The sequence below is a fragment of the Tetrao urogallus genome, assembly GCF_951394365.1.
Source record: "Tetrao urogallus genome assembly, chromosome: 3".
In the NCBI taxonomy this organism is placed as follows: domain Eukaryota; kingdom Metazoa; phylum Chordata; class Aves; order Galliformes; family Phasianidae; genus Tetrao; species Tetrao urogallus.
In genome coordinates this window covers 21,483,003-21,503,142 of record NC_136815.1, presented here as the reverse complement: position 1 = coordinate 21,503,142, position 20,140 = coordinate 21,483,003, and the positions used below count along the sequence as shown (strand labels likewise).

The 20,140-nt window shown below is 42.9% G+C and overlaps 2 protein-coding genes across 2 annotated transcripts in view; both read left to right on the top strand.

Moving 5' to 3' along the window:
- MTDH (metadherin) overlaps window positions 1-2,998 on the top strand; it is a gene marked incomplete at both ends in the record, with an annotated part of 29,018 nt that extends 26,020 nt beyond the window's left edge. The window contains 2 exons of the mRNA XM_079533406.1: window positions 1,396-1,549; window positions 2,928-2,998. Of these exons, the coding sequence (XP_079389532.1) occupies window positions 1,396-1,549; window positions 2,928-2,998 (225 nt within the window). The remainder of the gene's footprint in view (window positions 1-1,395; window positions 1,550-2,927) is intronic.
- Window positions 2,999-17,590: 14,592 nt separating this feature from the next.
- Window positions 17,591-20,140, top strand: part of LAPTM4B (lysosomal protein transmembrane 4 beta) — a gene marked incomplete at both ends in the record, with an annotated part of 62,647 nt that continues 60,097 nt past the window's right edge. The window contains 2 exon segments of the mRNA XM_079533509.1: window positions 17,591-17,681; window positions 17,684-17,835. Of these exon segments, the coding sequence (XP_079389635.1) occupies window positions 17,591-17,681; window positions 17,684-17,835 (243 nt within the window).

Here is a 20,140-nt window from a genome sequence, read left to right as displayed (position 1 = left end):
AAACATTAATTTGTGTATGGTGGTGTTACTGTAAGAATACTGAATACTTTGAATTACATCTATTAATATGAAGGTGATTGGAAGGTTGAAGTTCATTAGGTTCAGGTCAGTTACGAGTTTTCATAAAAGGGACCCACTCTGAAAAACAATATTTGCTAAAAGCAGTCATTTTCTTGACTTTCAAAGTTGAATTCTTTTCATTTGTTTGAATAAATGGTTAAAACTTTGAAGTCTGGAAACCTGAGAATAAATAGGTAAGAGCACAAGACTATAATCTTAGCATACTTTATGGCTTCTTTGCACACAGAATGAAGAATTAGCAACTTACTCTATTCTGAGTTGTCATTAAACCAGTTCTCAGATTGACCATTTGCTTCAGCTTGCAGTTTAAACATACACACAGAATACAAGTTCTTTAACCGTTCTCCAACATCAGCTCACTTTCAGCAGACTACCTTGTTATTTAGTGGTTAAAATTAGTTCCAACTTAATGGTTAAACAGCATCAGCTCTGTTGTAAGCTGGGTCTGTGTACTGGCTGTTTTTAGACTTAAGCAATCCTGTTGATGACCTGTCAGCTGTTTTCCAGCCCCTTTGACGTCAAATTTGGCTTTCCTGCTATTTTGCTTGTGCTAAGTGGTTTTCTGATGATGTTTGACTTCCCTGGACAAAAAGTTTTAGAAGTAGTCTCTAACTGATGACTGAAATGGATGACCTAAGTTTCTGACAAAGGTGATCCATTCTTGAGCAGAAGTTCTGTAAGCTAAGAAGCAAACGCGAGGAAAAGAACATGAGAACCAAATCCAAGGGAAATAACACCATTATTAGAGTACAGAAAGTAGCTACTCAAAATATCCTAGTGAAGACCAGAAACAGGAAGACATGGAGTACTTGTTTCTTTATGATTTTTTTTTTATCTGGTAATATTTTTCCACATATACATTCCTTTATTATACATTAGGCTGCACATGCTAAGGAAAACCTCTGGTATATATTATCAGAAGGTACAACTCAAAGAATCATAGGATCATATAATCCTTAGAGTTGGAAGGGACCTCTGAAGGCCATCTAGTCCAACTCCCCTGCAATGAACAGGGACATCAGGTTGCCAGGGCCTGATCCAGCCTCACCTGGTTTTTTTTGTTGTTGTTTTTTTTTTTTTTTTTTTTAAGAGGAATTAGTTTGTATGGCTTTGCTTGTATGCAACTAAAAGTTTTGGCACTAGATGGCAGTCAGTGTTGGAGCCTTGATTTGAATGTTAAGGGTTTTTAATACTGGTTTAGTTTCTCAGTGACATCTTCCCAGCAGCTGCTAAGTAGTATAAGAATGTATAAGAATACCTTACTGATGTATGACATGGTAAACTTTTGGGAAAATGTTTTCTTTTTTGCAATAGCCTGAGGAGGCTCCTTCTCTTGCTGTTTCTGAGCCATCTGTAATTGTATCAGAGAGTGATTCTGTCAAGATTGCTTCCCAAGTGCCACAGATGCTGCAAGAGACAGATGTTTCTAGTCCCAGTATTAAGCAAAACAGTGTGCCTCCTCCCCAGAGTAAGTATGTCAGTACACTCCCTTGGGCTGGATTTAGGGTGTGGCTTTTTGTATTTTCTTTGTGGGTTTTTTTCCATAGAATGTGTATAGTCAGTGCTTTGCCATGAGGTTTGGGTGTAGAGTAGCACATCAGATAGATATACATATTTACGTATAGATCTTGTGATATCATAGCTTTCGTTTAAGTAGTTTGGCAAATGTCTTTTCACCATGAAGAAAAACAAGCTTCAAGTGTGCTTGAATGACTGAAAACATTTGTTGGCCTTGTCTGATCCTTGACAGACATTTGGCTCTACTGCTCACCATCAGGACCGGAGTTCTGTGCTGTGACTAAGCAACCTATATGTCAGTTATCTGCTTTTTGCTCTGGTTCTGAAATAGGAGGGCTTTTGTGGCTAATTCTGGCCTTAGCATTTCAGGAAAATATCTTCTGTTCTACAGATGCAATATCTCACCTGACTTACTACTTCTGGCAGCCAGTGTGTTCTGAAGCTATCTATTTTAGTAAAATTGTACTGCTGCTTTACTTGATCCTGGATACCATGTAACCACAGCTTAATGTAGTTCATTATTTTAAAAACTAATCTTTTGACTTGTGTTATGGGATCATCATCGATTAGCTTGGGTTGGAAGGCCTTCAAAGCCCTAATTCTAATTCCAACCCCTTTGCCATGAGCAGAGCTGCCACCAACTTAGAATCATAGAATCACCAAGGTTGGAAAAGACCTAAAAGATCATCCAGTCCAACCGTTCACCTATTCCCAATAGCTCCCACTAAACCATGTCCCTCAGCACAACATCCAGCCTTTCCTTGAACACCCCCAGGCTCAGTGACTCCACCGCCTCCCTGGGCAGCCCATTCCAGTGCCTGACCACCCTTTCTGAAAAGTAATACTTCCTAATGTCCAGCCTGAATCTCCCCTGAACTTGGTCAGGCTGCCCTAGGCCCCATCCTGCCTGGTCTTGAATACTTCCAAGGAAGGGAGTCACTTAGTGGTTAAAATCTTATGAAAGTGAACAATTAATTTTGTGTACACTTACCTTATTTCTAGTTAACAAAAATAATAATAATAATAATAATGGCTTGTCGTGTCCCATCTTACTGGAAGGGTTACATTAGAGAAAATCATTCATTTTATTACTTGTGGTGTAAAAAAAAAAATAATAATAATAAAAATAGGTTGGAGTTAGCAGACTTTGTTTGTTTTACAGACACTTCAAATTAGCCTATTCAGTACAACAGAAAATGGTAGTCTCCTTCAAAAATCATGTCTGTTGAAGAATAGCTGTATTGTAACATAGGATGTAAACTTTAGTATTCTGAAAGTCTATCTAAATTTTCTCAGTTGTGACTCTGTAGTTATGTTTTATTTTCCAGCAAAGTCTGAAGAAAGCTGGGAATCCCCCAAACAAGTTAAAAAGAAGAAAAAAGCAAGGAGGGAAACGTGAACTTCCTGAGATGGACATGCGTTGCTGAATACTGTCATGAAGATTATGCTGTTTATGCAATAATTTGTGAACATGTACAGAATTTTATATAAGTTTCAAACAATTTTTAAAAACAGAACTGCTGTGAACACAAACATCTTCAAAAAGGAATCAAACGAAAGTAACTTTATAATATAGGAAACAGAACATGCTACATTTGAAAGACATTCTGAAGAGTCTGCTTTTCCAACTTTTGGAGAGAGATCTTAATTAAAAAAAAAAAACTGGTTTTACAACACAGTGCCCTGTTTACAACAGATTATATTCTCATCTACTGCTGCGGATAAAAGGTTAATTTCAAGGAAGGGTTTTCTGTAAAAATATTTGTCTGTACAATAGTGGGTGTTTCTTGCCTCTCTTGTGGGTGATGCAGTAGAAGCACAGAATGTCGACAATTAGAATTTGTTTCATGCCTAAATCAAAGTGCTTTGATTTAATATGTAATCTGCCATATCCTTACAGTAAGTTGGTTAGCAAGTCTGCTAGCTATTACAGGAATCACAAGTGCAAATCGTAACCATTTGTACGAGTCGGACCTTCGTGGTTTGTGTATGAAGTTAACACAATAAAACTACTTTGGGTTAAAAGTTTAAGAATGTGATTTGAAACGTAAGTATGGTCCATGAAGTTATTTTTGATAATGTCTATTACCTTACTTGAATTGTTGAAGATAACAATATATATTTTAAGAATGCAGTCATGTGCATAAAAATCAGTTTCTCTGCTTCATTCGCTGTAGTTCTTGGTTGATTCAAATTCCCATCCAAAATTGTAACACTTTTAACTCTTAAAATCACACAAGGAATTAAAATCAAATGTTCTCTTCCCTTAGAACTTATTCATTTACTATACTCAACTCTGTTTTGTTCTCTAATGCTAAAACTCAAAATAAGGTGAACTTCTTTCACTCGACAAGTGAAATTGGGATTTCGGTGATCTGTTGGAGAACTGGAGTGGCTTCAGACAGCTTTAATTGACATTGTCAAGACCAGTTATCAGGAACACTTTTTTTTTTTTTTTTTACTGCCTTAACCTGTAGTGTGTAGGATATGTCTAGACTTCTGAACAGGAGTTTGTGTTTTTATAAAAAATAAAAGAAAAACATTAACTCAAGTATAGCAGTTACAAAAAATAAAGAGCATTTCCTGCTTGAAACTGTTAATTGAAATGGTGTTTAAGATGTGTTGTCATTTTCAGGCACTGTGTAACTACATGGTATCAAACAGACGATGTGTTTGTGTCTGTAAGGTGCATGCTAAGTCATGTACACTGTAAATAGCCTTTACAACAACCTGTTGGATGCGGGTGGTGATTGGCATCCCCTGGTGACTTTCAGCAAAAGAGCCAAGATGTTTCGAAATGATTGACTTCTGGTTTTGTACCGTGAGCAGAATTGCTATCAGCTGTGACACATGGTACTGGTCAACAAACTCTCACTGTCTTGCTGTACTGAGCTGCAATTCAGCACAACTGCTAGACATGATTAGTTAATGATGCAAGATGGTTTTACTTGTACTGAAAATGCACCTTGCTAATGGACAACTTTGCTAATAAATCATACTAATTTGCACAGGAATTGATGCCTGTGTATCAGGAATGTGTGACCTCTAAAACCCACTTGTCAAAATAAATTCAGCATATTAACAGTACTCGTTAATTTGCTGGGAGGGAATGATGCCTGATGCTGATACCTGTCAGGCAGGACTCGCATAAGCTAAATTGAGAGCTGAAGTACAGTTTTCAAGGAGTATCTGAAAGCAGACACACAAATTGGATATTACAAAATCATGCAGAGATGTATGTGTGTATATAATACTTTATGTTTTCTTGGCAAAAGAACATCCTTTGAATTCAGGTTTGTAATGTATTTTCAAAATGTTTCTTTCCAGACTGTATGTTGTGCGATGGGCTGCTCTCAGAGATAACACAGACAGACTGTCCCAAGGAAGAGTCACTGCGTACATCTTGTTTTTTGTCTCTTCAGGGTACAGCTGGTGCTTTTGGTGGTTTTGGTTTGCAGTTGGGTTAATTCACTCTAGCTCTCGAAAAGCGTGTCTGGTAAAAAGAAACTAGCAAACGAGGTAGGAACCCTGTTGATAAACTGCTGCTCCCGAACAGGATCGTATGAATACGTAGCCTTCCTTTCAAGATGTTGTTACCTGTTTAGCAGCACCTCTTACTGTTTTCTTAATGTGCAGTTTCAATGTCTTAGAAAGCGAACCTTGCTTTGTTTGGCATTCACCGAAGAAGTAGTAACAGTACAGCATATTGTCAATGAATAGAAACTTGGTTATCTATGTATTGTCATGTTCCTATGACTCAAGCAATGGTTATACTGAATCCAGACTTTGGTACTGGGATAGAAAAACACCATTTAAAGAAACAAGTCTTTTTTTTTTTTTTTTTTTTTTTCTTTTTTGGTGTTGAATGCATGGAATGGTTTCATAAATCCGGTATGTTGGGTTTTTTTAAGTACTCCAGAATTATTTGTATGCGTAATTTAAACTTGTTGTGATGATGTGTAATTGGATAGTCATGGCATATTTTTCTTTTGTGGGGAGGGGAAGATGTACAGAATTCATATGTGCTTGTTACGGAGGTAACAACCTGTGCATTGATTTGGAGGGGGATGAAAACTGTATTTCTGATGCCCTTTTAGAAGTCTAAAGAAAAAGTGCAAGAGAAAAGCACTACTTTGATATTTACTAAGAATGTACATATTAAAAACATTTCAAACTTTATAGAAATACTTCTAGTACTGTTGTGTTGTAACTGAGTTGTATCTCCTTGGAAACTGCCTAATTCGTGGTTCCTCGCCGTGGGATTGTCCTGTGAAGGGAGGCTTGCGATAACAGCTATGGGATGACACCAGAATACGTAATTTAAGCATACTTTCATATATTATTAGTCAGCTAATCAGAAGGCTGGGTATGTGTCCAAAGAGATGCACAGGCTTTGCTTCTGCTTTCAGAAGTCTCTGAAGGCAGTATGAAGGTACAGGTAACCTTGCATTTTCACCCACCCACATATGCAGAAGTTACACTTGATATATCTCTGTAGTTGGTTGCCTGCAATGGCTGCAGAAGGTGTTTTTGCAAGGAGATGCCATTGCTGGAAGTTTAAATCTGCCTCAAATCCAGTCCTGATGTCAGTAAGGTGTAATCATATATGCGATCAATTTGATGGCCCCTTCTGACTGACGATCTGCAAATCCTAAAAGCGAACCAGCATCTTTATGAGGGTGGAAAAGATGATTCCAAAAGTCTTACTGGGGTTTATGAAGAGCTGCAGGCTGCATTCTGGATCAACTGCAAGTGTTAAGTCATCCAGATATAAAGCTGCCCTATTTAAAGCTGGAATTCTTTTTCCAGCTTTATTTAGTTTGTTGCCTGCTATGGAACAGTGATGTTCAATGTCCTTGTTGCATCTATACGCTTTAAGTATCTCCGTAAACTTTGTTGCCTTAAAAACTAAGAAACACTCAGAAGGTTTCAGCCCATGTAGTTCACGTTCCTTTCATCCCAGCCCTTGCCTTTCTCGCTTGATCTGCAGACAACAAATCCTGAGGGGATCCCAACTGTGCTTTTACTGGTGCCAACTGCTGTCACTGTGTGCTTGTCTAGGAAAGGAAGGGCTGCTTGAGATAGTTAACGCTCCGTACATCACCATAATCTATGTCTTGTCAGCTGAGGTGTATCAGAGATCATGCAAAAGTCTCTTTTCTTTATTCTTGGTTCACTCTATTAGTTCCTTCTCATAAGGGCAGGTGTGAAAGGCATGGTGATCTCATTGGACTGACATAGGCTTGAAGTATCCCAACATCAAAATCTTATTGGCAAAAATGATTTTTTGCAGCTATAATGACCACTTCGAGTCAGCTATTGCAAGAAACAGTGCTGTGCTATCAGTGGTGTTTCATTTGACTGTTGAACTGTTTTGCTCTGATTTTGCCTTGGCGATGCTGGTGTTTAGCCTGACTGGAAAATTAGAGCATCTCAAGATCTTTGAAAAATTTTCAGATATTTTTTTCCTATGATAGAAGTTTGAGCGAACTGGGATTGTTCAGCTTGGAGAAGAGAAGGCTCTGAGGGGACCTCGTTGTGGCCTTCCAGTACTTGAAAGGAGTGTATAAACAGGAGGGGTAAGTCTGTTTATGAGGGTGAACAGTGACAGGACAAGAGGAACAGCTTCAAACTGAGACAGGGGAGGTTTAGGTTAGATATTAGGAGGAAGTTTTTCACTCATAGGCTGGTGAAGCACTGGAACAGGTTGCCCAAGGAGGTTGTGGATGCCCCATCCCTGGAGGCATTCAAGGCCAGGCTGGATGTGGCTCTGGGCAGCCTGGTCTGGTGGTTGGTGATCCTGCACATAGCAGGGGGTTGAAACTGCATGATCATTGTGGTCCTTTTCAACCCGGGCCATTCTATGATTCTGTGATTCTAGAGATTGCTGCCATTCATGTATACAAGGGCAATATGTAGGCAGTGATGTTGGGCAGTTGTGCTGCTCTGGTAAGTGAGCTGGAAAAGTCAGTAATAGCAGGCTGTCAGCCAGCATTGGCAATGTGTCCCCATGCCACTGCCTGTATAGGGATATTTTGGAAGCAGACCGAATGGCAATGATCTCCACACTGATGCTGGTGTCTAACATCCATCTCTCATCACAACCTTTATCTTCTGTGCTATGAAAGGGACAAGGCTAAGGATCTCAGACCTTGGCTTCAGCTGAACATGAATAAGAATGTATTTAAGTGCTCTTCTGGCGTGGGCTCAGGATGTTCTGCACTTGGTAGAATGGAGCTGGAAAATCAATACCGTTCTATTTTATGATCATAGATTGAAGAGGTGCTGCTCAAAGTCATTCCAGTTGTGCAGCCTGCTAACGTAACAAATTTACAGTATTTTAGGAGTGCTTCTTTAGCTAAGAGTTCTTAGTAGGCATGCAGAATAGCAAATGTAGTGATTTTTAGGGGTTTTAAAACACTGAAGATTGCCCTGTCTTGAATATAAAAATACTTTCTAGGCTGTGGCAGAGATGAATGGCTGAAGGCTTCCAGAGTCAAGTGCATCTGTGACAGTGGGAGCTGTTGTTTGCATGTCCTGTAGTTGCTATTCTGGATTTTCACAATAACGTCATCTGAATACTAGCTATGGGAAACTAGAAGTGACGTGCATCAGAAATAGTGTGCATTGCACCAGAAAATAGTTTTTATCTGTTCACTGCCAGCTTGAAACATTGGTCAAGAAGCACAATATCAACTTAACGTTAGTAATTCTATCACTAACGATCTTGATTTTGTGCTAGTAGGCTGCTGGGACTCATCATTCTGTGCTGCTGATAACACCTTATTGGAGCAGGTGTTCCCACACAGGACTTGGTGTACTGCTAACCACTCCAGAGAGCATCACACCTTGTCTCTGGCACAGTCTGTTGCTGCTGCACTGAAAATGTGATACGGTGTGAGGAAGGCATTAAACTCCTCAGACAGGAAGAAAACAACATTAGATGCGTGCAACAACAAAAATGCAGGATGTAACAATATGTTGAAGCAAATCAGTGGATAAGTGTAGTAACTAGATTGACATAATTCAGAGCACTTTCAACTTCAGAACTGATTTAATCATTCATAGAAACTTTGAAGCACCAAGGTTGGAAAAGATCTCCAAAATCATCCAGTCCAACAAACCACCTACCACCAATATTCCCCTCTTAGCCACGTCTCTCAGTACAACATCTGAATGTTTCTTGAACACCTCCAGGGACAGTGATTCCACCACCTCCCTGGGCAGCCCGTTCCGCCACCCGACCACTCTTTCAAAGAAGAAATTTTTCCTGTTATCCAACCTGAACTTCCCCCAGTGCAGCTTGAGGCCATTCCCTGTAGTCCCGTTGCTAGTTACGTGGTGTGAGAAGAGGCCGACCCCCACCTTGCCACAACCTCCTTTCAGGCAGTTGTAGAGAGAAATAAGTTCTCCCCTGAGCCTCCTCTTCTCCAAACTGGACAATCCCAGTTCCCTTAGCTACTGCCATAAGGCATGTGCTCCACACCTAATATCATCCAAATGTTCATTCACCTGTTCACAAACTGGGAATATGATGTGAGCTTTACTACTCTAAAGCTCAGGCTGAGCATAACATCTAACATCCCAAGTCAGTGTGCATCATCTGGGCTCTAGCAGAAAGACACTGATAACCTATGAAAGTATCCTTGCAAAAATGCAAAGATAAAGCTGTGCGAATGTGAGACGTTTTGAAATTATAGTGCACTTGGGGATGAGTTGCCAAATAAAGATATTTTGGCAGAATTATATTGTTATTTACAATGTCTTTTGCTATACAGAGTGGAAGATGAAATATCAGGCATATTTTTTCAACCTTAGTTCTGGCTTGAGGGATCCTAAGAGGGCATTTTAGTCATTTGGAGGAGTGTGATGAAGACAAGCCAGGGGTATCTTTGGTTACTCTAATTAAAAGAACATTAGCAGTTTTGTCTGTCTCTGTTTATAAGAGACAACATAAAACACACAGTACTAGAGAGCTTCAGTCTTGCCCACGTCACAGAACTGCAGGGATTGGAGGGGACCTCTGGAAATCACTCAGCCCAAATCCCTGCTACAACAGTTCTCTACAGCAGGGAAGCATCCAGTTTGTGCCCACTGACCCTTGTCCTATTACTGCACATCACTGAAAAAGTTCACCCACCCATCAACTTGTCTCCTGCACTTTAGATGTGTACAAACAGTTATGAGATCCCCTCTCAGCCTTCTTTTCTCCAGGCTGAAGAGTCCCAAGTATCTCAGCCATGTACATGTATAGCCAATATTGGTGGCTCATCTTCTGTAGCTTTCAATCTGGTTTTCCTAGATGCGTTTCCTGATACAAGCAAGAGATTCATTAACTGAAACCTCTCGCTGTGATGAATGCTACTGAAAATTGTGTGGCATGCCCTTGAGTTTGCTCAAGAGAACGGCAAATATCGAAGTAACGATGGAGATGTTATTTAGTTGCTTTAAAGCTGCTGATGGCTTTTTAAAGCTCTGTGCATACATTTTAATGTACAAATTAAGAAAGCACACCAGCGAAAGTCTGAACAGGCTCCAAGCAATAACCTTTGGAACCTGAGTAACAGAAAAGATGAAACTAGGAAGTGTTTGCTTGTAAGTTACGGGCAGCAATGAGATGCAATCATGGAATCTGTGGTGTTTTAGTTCTTCCTGACTGTATTAGAAGACAGTGCTGGTTCCAGTAGGGTGGAGGAAGATGCTCTGTCACTGCATGGGGGTTGATATTGAAAGGCACAATAGTCATGTCTTCTGCTAGGTAGAAGGGAAAGTAATCCTAAGAGCTATGCAATAAGAACATGGCTGATAAGTAAAATGAGGGGGGAACATCTATTATTCTGCATTAATAAAAATGAAGATGTAGGCCTTTACAAGAAGGGGAGAAACACATAATCACATAGAGAAAGAAAGAGAAATTAAATTTGGCCAAATTCCCAGTATTGAGCCAATACACGAATGAAGTCATAAATTAAAAATTAACTAATCTAACTAATGGAGCTAAGAGGAAGTAAATACACTTTGATGTACATTAGCTTTTCTTGGAAGGTCTGCCTCTCCCATCGATAAAAGCTTTGCGACCCCTATGACCGCAAACCCAACGCGGTATTGAAAACTGTCACTTACATTTCCTTTGTTTAAGCAATCTGGCAAGCAGTAAGGCACTGCTGCCAATGTAACAACCTATTTATCCCACAGCTACAGTCTCATCCTAATATGCTGTATTTCGTGCTTCAGAATTGGCTGCAGACTATGGATAGATTGTATTCGTCCATATCAGTCAGTTTAATGCTATGTCTATTGTAGATAATGGGGGCCAAAGGACAAAGCAAGCTGTAACCATGACCTTCCCCTGTGTCATCATGGCAAAAGGTCAAGCATAAATCCTGGGATGTTCGCATCTGTGCGGTGAAAAGAAGTGGGAGAGCAATCCCAATACCACATCCACTGACTGAATGGATTCTGTCATGTCTGACGCCTGTGATTTTTGAGGCTCTTACAAAACTGCCTAGATGCAGATCTAAGAGAAGCAGAAAGTGCACCTCAAGGACTGGAAGGGGGTTTGGTTGGTAGAAATTCAATCTGACAAAAAGATCTGGAGCAGACTTCATTGTAGAGCAGAAGTTAATAGTGCTAATGACTTGGTGATGGGCAGAACCAGGCTGCCAAGACCAGCGCTGGTGCCTCCACTTCTCAGTCTTTGGATGAGTCTTTCTCAGGAAGCGGGTCTTTAGCTGGTCCAAGGTACAGGATTCAACACAAGGTACGGGATTCAATACAAGCGCAAACAGGTGAGACTTGAAGACCTGTGCAAGAAGTGCCAGAGCACACTGCCTGGTGCTTTCCTCAGGATCTGTGTTCTGCAAATGAGAGCAGTCGGTCTGTGAGAAGCATGGCTGCAGCAGTACCCACTGCACAGGGCTGGGCAGCAACTATGCTGGGCCAGAAAGGGGAAAAGCAAAGCTCCTGGGCACAAGATGGGGTGTAAGGTTCAATAGCTCTGTGTAGAGAACTAAAATTATTACAGCAATTCACAGGCTTCCTCAAGGTGAGAGGAGAGAGAATTTGGTGTTCATTATTGCTGAGGTGCCGACTGGTGGCATAGAAATGCTGCAGCGCAGCATTCTACGAAGAGTGAATGTGTCATTTATGTATTATTGTGCTCTGCCTTAAGATACACTTCTCAGACCTTTATATGCTTGGCATGAAAGACGAGCATGTAACAAACCCCACTATGCTGCTCTTTCTCTCCCCTTCTCAACAAAGTAGGGAAATTCGTAGCTCATTCCAGAAGTACGGCCTCCTGTTTCCATGGAAACTACAACAGCTTCAAAGAGTACAGTAACACTATTTCATGTTTCTCAGGTAAAAAATAATATTTTTCAACATGGTCACCACCATTGGCTGGTTTGCATGAATGACCTGATTGAAACACTCTTCATTTCATGGTGTGATAGCTGTGCATGGCCATCCAGAACATGGCTTGTCTTTCATGTCACTACTGTCACTGCTGAAATGTAACACCCACCACCTCACTTTGCTCACATCTACTGTTCAGTCTCCACCAACATTCAGCAAGTGCCAAAGAACTTAAGTGAGTGCACTTTTTCCTCACAGAGGAATTCAATTACACACATTTACTTCATCATTCATGGTTACTCTCAGCCCCTGCTCCATTTCAGGTCTCTCCCATGGGAAGCTGTCCTCACCCAGCTGCATAGGATTCCTACATGCTGCAGATCTCCAAACACTTCTCCACAGGGTTCCATACACTGGGGCCCATGGGTCCCACAGATGGCAGCTCCCACAGCCACCCCACTTTACTGTAGGCTCCCCTTCATGGGCTCCAGTTCCAGCCCAGGGCTGCTCCTGCAGCGGTATCCATGGGCTGCTGCTCCTTCACACCACATCCACTGCTACACTGTGGGCTCTTCCATGGCTGCAGGTGGAGATGTGCTTCATGCAGTGTCCACAGGCTGCAGGGGGAAGGCCTGCTCCTCCATGTGCCTCTCCTGAGATGCAGGGAGCTGCTGCTCTGTGCCTGGAGCACCTCCTGCCCTCCTGCTGCACTGACCTGGGTGCCTGCAGGGCTTTTCTCTCATTTCTCACTCCTCTCTCCCAGGTCCTGTTGTGCAGCAAATTCGTCCCATTTCTTAACTCTGCTATCCCAGAGGCACACCCAGAATTGTTCATGGCTCAGTTCTGGCAGCAGCAGGCCCCTTCTGGAGCAGCTGGAGCTGGCTGTGACCTGACATGGGGCAGTTGTTGGTTCTGCTTTCAGAGCCTGAGCCGTGCTGGGCTGTAAAGCCTCTACCCTGGCAGTTAGCAGCAGGGCTGTTCCTGCCGATGGGCGGTTTGTCCCCTACAAGCCAGCTGATAGAGTCTGAGTTCACATGGGGAGTTATTACATTCCTTATACTTTTACTTGTGCCCTGCATTCACTCCTTTCAAACCAGTTCATAGCTCAGCTCATAGTTCAGCTGGTGTCTAGCACCTCCTTGTCACGAGTTCATTCAAACATTTCTCTGCTCCCTTTATCTCTGTTTGTGTGATTCTTCATTATCACTGGAGATTTGTGAGGGGGAGAGACCAGCAGGCCTCAGCTTGTCACGCTGGGACTTAAGTCATCCCACAAAGTGTAGAGACCCACGCCATGGCTTGACCAGGAATTCTACCCTTTGAGGGCACCCCAAAGGTAGCATATTGTCTATGCAGCGCCTGCCAGTGTGGCATCCTATTGATCAAGGTGCAATCTATGTATTTTATACCGGAGGAGTGTGCTGGAGGAATGATGCAGAGATAGCAGCACAGCCAAGAATAACGTTGAGAATCCCATAATGCGCCTTGAAAAAAGTGTTGAGAAGAGCAGAAAATTATCCATGCTCCCACCCTACATGTTATAGGACTTAGAGGTTCTAAATGCAGGATGAAGTACATCTCCAAGGAGACTACAGCCCCTGGATAGCAGTTCTGACACTGAAGAAACACTTCCAGTATGTGTTACCAAACTGGAAATCTACTGCCAGGCAAAGACCTAGATAAATTCTTAACTTATTTTTGACATTCCTAATGAATGTAGCATGGAGGTTTTGTTGCTCATCCAAAATGCAAAAAGCTCATCTGTGAGGTTAGCATGAACGGAAAAGCAAGGAGGAGGGAGAAAGAGTGCGATCTTGGTAAACTCCAGATCTCATCAGCCTGATTCTGAGTCCTACCTTTTCACAGCAGAGTTGAGAGGCTCCTGAGGCAGAAAAGGTAAAAAGGAAGGAGCAGTAAGATTGAGCTTTTCTTGGAGAACATCTGGGCTCTGAATGTTTTTGATTTACAAATGCAAAATGTCAAAATATTTTAATTACATGTGTTTAAATGTGTCTGACTTTAAAACGGAATTTCAAAACCATAACCCAATGGAAGTGATCTTGCAAACACTAAACACCATCACTAATGAATGTATGCTAAGTGCATCAGTTGAGTCATTGTCTCCTATAAGGCCAACATAACAAAGTGTCCCAGAAGTGAGAGAAAGAAGTCCAGGCCTTTCTCTTAACAATTACTACAGGTTAAAAGAGAAAGAAGAAGAAGAAAAGGAAGGGAAGGAAGGGAAGGAAGGGAAAGAAGAGAAAGAAGGAAGGGAAGGGAGGAAGGGAGGAAGGGAGGAAGGGAGGAAGGGAGGAAGGAAGGAAGGAAGGAACAGGTAATAGTTTATTATTTATTGTTTGGTGCTGAAAGAAGGGAATTTGTCCATCCATGTGTTTGTACCTAAACTGTGTCAGTGTGACATTTCCTGACACTGGGTTTTTTTAGAAAGTGTATTTCTTTGGTTGTTCAGTTGTTATTTATGTTTTTTACAATTTGATTGCATTAACTATTTCTGTAGCCCTAAATACTAAAATCATTGCAGCCATCCTGAAACACAGGCTCTGGACCTGGCCAAACAAGAACACGATCTTTAAAATTACTCTTTACTACAATCACAGGCAATTTCCCAATCCTATGCTCAAAAGGCAAAACCTAGACCTTGGTTTGAGTGCAATGTTTAACCTTTTTCTTATCTGCTCTTAGCCTAGCCAAATACAGAAAAAAATAACTTCTTTGCTCACTTTGGAGCACGGGGCTGATCCCACAGTGAATCACTGGCACTTTGAGAGGGCTCCATCAGCTGTCCCTGTGTTTGCTGCAGGCAAGGCTGGGCTGCACAATGGAATTATTCAGGGTGAGTTGAGCAATGCCCCAGCATCTCTACAGACTGTGGGTGCAGACAGAAGGTGGGAGTGATGTGCAGCTTGCAAGCAGTATTGTTCACTGGACTGCACAAGAAAGTACTAGATAGGCTGGAGTATCTGCTTGCAGGAGTGAGAACTTGTCCCCTGGAGTGAGGACATCAAGGGATATGTAGGAGAATGAACAGCAGAAGCAGGAATTAATGTACCTTTTTTTGACAGCTTGCAATCCAGAGAAGCGTTGGCAATGAGGAGCAGTTGGGCTGGGTCCTTCTCCAGCTGGCTGGCATGGCTCTCAGGGCACTCTGAGGGTCCTGCATGAACCCAGTGTTGGGATTTACAGCCCATAGGAAGGAGGGGTGGGTGGGAACTGTGAGTCTGCATTTCTCTTCTGGGAAATGCACTGCAGCCCATGCCAACACAAGCCGAGCAATGCTGGACAAGGTTCTACCCTCTGCGGTGTTTAACGTACAGAATCAAACCTTCACTTGGAGGATTTTCACACTGTATAATGGATCCCACTGGAATTCAAAGGTTATATATTTTCTCAGCACAATTAAAATAAGTGCCTACATGTGGACTGTTTATTTAATTGAGGGTACATTTATCACTTTCTGAGTAAAGGAGCAATGAAGGCAAAGTTCCAGATTGCTTCTCCTACCCCTAGAAGTCTTGACAAAACTCAGATCTCATCTATTTCAGAAGTTGTCACTGATGAACATTGGCATTACCTGCCACCATTCTGCTGCTGGGCGTAAGATCAGATGTGGTGGATTCACAGCCATCTCTGTGGGAAGAACTTGTTGTTTGTGAAGGACTCAATGACTTGAACTACAAGGACTGTGGTTATGAGTCTATTGCTGGGGTAATGCGTGGGCTCTGAAACAAATCAGTAAAAACATCTAGTAGGAAGCGTCCCTGCCTAGAGCAGGGGGTTGGAACTACATGACCTTAAGAGTCTCTTCCAACCCAAACCATTCCATGATTCTATGATCAAGCTTTGCATATTTGCAAAACCCTCAATTTCTGATGAATTTCTCACTTAACAGACAGATGACTGTGTAATTTCAAGGCCTTTAAAGGTGTGTGTGGCAGCACAGGAGGATTTCCCAATGGCTGCACAGCCTCACTGCTAGCAGAGCAGTGTGTGGCACAGGGGCTTTGTGAGCTGTTTTATCAGTCCCGGAACGAGGACATCAAACTGATGCCAAGTGCTGTGTCCTCCAAAAACTGCTGCTTGATGTTGGTATCCTGCCAGCCAGGCCTCCTTCCAGGGAACTTACCCAGAGCCAAGGCAGAAAAGCAAATTCTCCACTGGATGAAGTTTTTGCAGAGAGAGCTCTATGCTCAATTTGTTCATGTCACATTGTCTTATCAAAACCCATTTACCTGTGAGAAAAATGTCTTGCTGTGCATCAGAGCACTGTAAACCTCATATTGTAACCTGTGTTGTGGTTACCCCCACTTCTACCACTTTGCATCTTTCTGCTTTCACTCAGTTTGCAGCAGTGTCTTTGCTGCTGCAGGGGCTGTGAGCAGGGGCTGGTTAGTGGGGTCCATGTGCTAATTGTCTAATCTCCTGAAACTCATTCAAAAGTCGAGGGTCCAGAAAGGAGACATTGCTTTATTCTGCATAGGGAAATCCCCACAAATCAGGCATGCTGAGTCTTCATACTGGCTTCTACTTAAAGTCAAAAGCTTTTAGAATACACCTATCTAATACATTAGTCACACTACCTATTACATATTCATAAGAACACATAAGAACAAGATTACATAAATACATCTGAATCTTCTGAACTTGTCTGGGGGTCTTTGGTGGTCATTTATGGAGTGTCCCACTTACTTTATCCATATTTGAGCACAGGCTTTCTAAAGACACACAGTCTTTCGTAATTGGTTTCTGCCTTGGATTTGTGCCCCTATCTCAAGGATGTCTGTTCTTGTTGCTCTTCTTTATTAAAGTCTTGAAGTCCTGAAGAGGAACACCCAGTATGTTTATCACAGATAAGCAGAACTTAAAGCAGAATTTCAACCTTGAGCAAATGCCTCAGCCAGACAAACATGTCAAATCATCAGTTTTGAGATACCAGCTGAAACTTACTGGGTGTCCCAGCCAAGGACTATCTGTGCTTCAAGGCAGGGACTAAAACTTCTGTCTGCAAAGCATCTATCATGCTACACAAACAGAAGTAGAAAGGAGCAGACTGGACTCCATTATTTCTCTAGGCTCCGCCTATGAGCTGGGTGTGTGATGTAACGACAACATTGGGCAGGCTGTGGTGGCACTGGGCTCGGCTAGACCAGTGTGCTACTCATATCGTGCTGCACATGACCAGACCATTTCACACCTGTTTCTGTCTCTTCCCCCTTTCCTCCTTCCCAGTCTCCACCCTCTAAAAACGAAGGTTATGTAAAGTTCTTACTTAAAGGAATTTTAGTCCAATTTACTACAGTGGTGTTATGAGTAGGGATGAGGCGCAGTCAGAAATGTTCCTCTGTGCCAAGTTAGCTTTTATCTAGGAGTCACTGTTGGGTGCAGATATCCGTCCGTAATGAAGAAGAGCCCCGAAGCAACCATATAGGGCAGAATCAGAGTACTTTCCAGGGTTGTATTTTGACAATACACTGCGCGATTTGGTAGGCAGCCAAAACAGATGTCAGAAAATAACGTTTAGGGTCGGGCTAGGCGTGCAGAGCTCCCGGCAGAACATTCTGCAGCATTTCACGGAGGGAACGACGCCGGTTCCTCCAAGGAGCCTCCAGGGGCTGCGATGACCTCTCCGGGACCGCCCCAGCCCCCTCCCGCAGCCGCAGCCGCGGGTCCCGCCCGCCGGGAGGGGCGGTCCCGGCCCGGCCCAGCACCGCCCCGCGGAGCAGCGCGGCGAGAGGCGAGGAGCGCGGAGCCCCGAGAGCCGCGGAGATGCTGAACTCGCCCTGGGCGCGTTTCTATTCCAACAGCTGCTGCCTCTGCTGCCATGTCCGCACCGGCACCATCATCCTCGGCGTCTGGTACCTGGTAAGTGGCCCCGCCGTGCCCGCGTCCGCCTCGTGGGCCGGCACGGTTGCGCTTCCACCGCTGCATGTGGGGGGGGAAAACCCTCTCCCCGTTACCGGCACCGTGGCGTCGGGTGAGCTTCGGTGCTTCTTCGCCGCTTCCTTTAACGTGCGCGCAGGCTGGTGGTGAGCCTCTGCTGTGGGAAATAAAATCCGTGTGTATTTAGGGTCCGGGGGGGGGGGGGGCAAGGCTGCCGATAGAGAGCACGGCAGGTTCGCCGGGGTCTCAGACAAGGAGCTGAGTTCATATCTTCACCCCGAGTTGGGGGAGAAGGTGTGAGAGGTGGGGCCACCGCTGTGGGGGCTTCTCCCGCTCCCGCCCCCGGCTCAGCTGGGCACGCTGGGGCCGGCTGTGGAGCCTGCCCGAAGTGTGCTCTGAGAATCTGGTTCTGTCCCCTCTGCTTCCTGAGGAAGTCGGTGTCAGAGAAGTGCTGGTCGTTGGAGCTTAGTTTGCCTGTGGCTGAATGCTGCGGGCATCAGGTGCCAGGAAAGCTATAGGAAGAGAGTGAGGAATTGACCCTTGAGGCACAGCTTTTAATGGATGGGTCACCACCATCCATCCAAGAAATGGCTGGACACGGCTGTCCTGCCAGGCTCAGGAGAAGGCGTGCTGAGCCCACAGCTCCTCTCCCACCACTGAAAATCTTTTCTCAATCCCTTGGGTAGCAATGACAGGAAAGCAGCCAGCCCTGCTGTAGTTGCGGCGTTTGCAGACGTGCCATGGCAATAAAGAGCCGTTCATCGCTCTACGTTACTTAGATGTGCTTCAGCCTCTTTCTCCTTCCCTGTTTCTTGGTACAACACATCCATCTCCATCAGATGCCAAGGCCACCCAGAGCTGTTTGCCAAGTGTCATTTTTCAAGTGGCTGCAGACGGAAGCGGCTCAGACCCAGGCTTGTTTGCTAACTGCTGAAATTCCCTTCAGAAGGAAGTGAGAAGCACAGGGCTGTTCTCCATTGTAGGACAGCTCATTAAATAAATTCAGTCAGCTTAATTGAAAGGCTGGGTTGACATTTATGTCCCAGAAATCATATAAAATACCCTATGTCCTATAAAATGCATATTTCACTGTTTTAGAAAATGGTGCATCAGCTGAGCTATTTCTTGCTCCTGATAAATAGCTAAATGAAATATCCACAGGCTGTGGTATCTGTAGTAATTGCAGTATTGAAAAGATGCCCTTTTTGCCCAGCCACAACTGTTTCAATAAGTTTGACAATGTCCTGAAAGCCTTTGAGTGTTTCTTGCAGGATGCTTATTATTACTTTCTGCCTTCAGCTGAATGAAACCTACTCACGTCAGTTCTGTGATGACAGGGACACTGCTTTTTTGCTTTTCAGTGGGCCTAAAAATATTTGAGGAAGAGGGAATTAAGTGAGTCCATTGGTCTTAGATACAAAGAAATGCCTGAGAGCTCTTTAGACTTCATTCAGTACTGTGAACTAATGTTTAAAAGCCAGCGCCCCACTTTCACGTGCCATTTTTCTGCAAAATCTGTTTTAAAATACTCTTCTGTAACTATCAGTGCTTTCCTGGTTTATACCTCTTTCTGATTTGCTTCTTTTTCTTTTATAATTTTTTCAGAGCACACATCTGAATGACTTCAAATTGGCACTAACTGATAACATCCCAGTGTGCACATTGCTTTCTGCCCCTTCTCCTCTTTCACAAATGTTTTTATATTTGAGGTAGACTACTATGAACAGAATTTGTGATGTATGTTGAGAAGAAACACTAAACCTTTTTGCTAGTTTACCACGTTAGGAGGTGAATAACGGGTAATTCCCCAAGTAAATGCTACCCTGGTGTCAAAGTCTGGTTTACAAAGCCATACAAGAAAATATTGTTTTATTCCAGAAAATCAGCTGCAGTTTGATACCACATACATAAAAATCAATGCCAGCCTGGTGGTAATTTTTTCTCTGCATTCATTTTGGTTGCTTTACTCCAAACCACAAATGAGCTATGAGCATAAAGTCAGAAATTAAAACCCTTTGATTTTTCTCACCACACCAATATGTATTCTCTATGCTGTTTGCCTCTGAGAAACTGCTTGTGGAAATGTGCTGTCTGAGAAATTAATTCAGGAAAGGAATCCTCCTAGAGAAGAAAAAAAATTTCTTGTGGCTTTTTCACACCTTGCTACCTATGGAGTGTAATTCTTTTTAAGTCTCTAACTATGAATACAATGATTCAATAGTACAAGAAAAAAACAGCAGCTTGTAAGTTTTGGTGGATTTTTAACACAGTGTTTTCACACACAGAG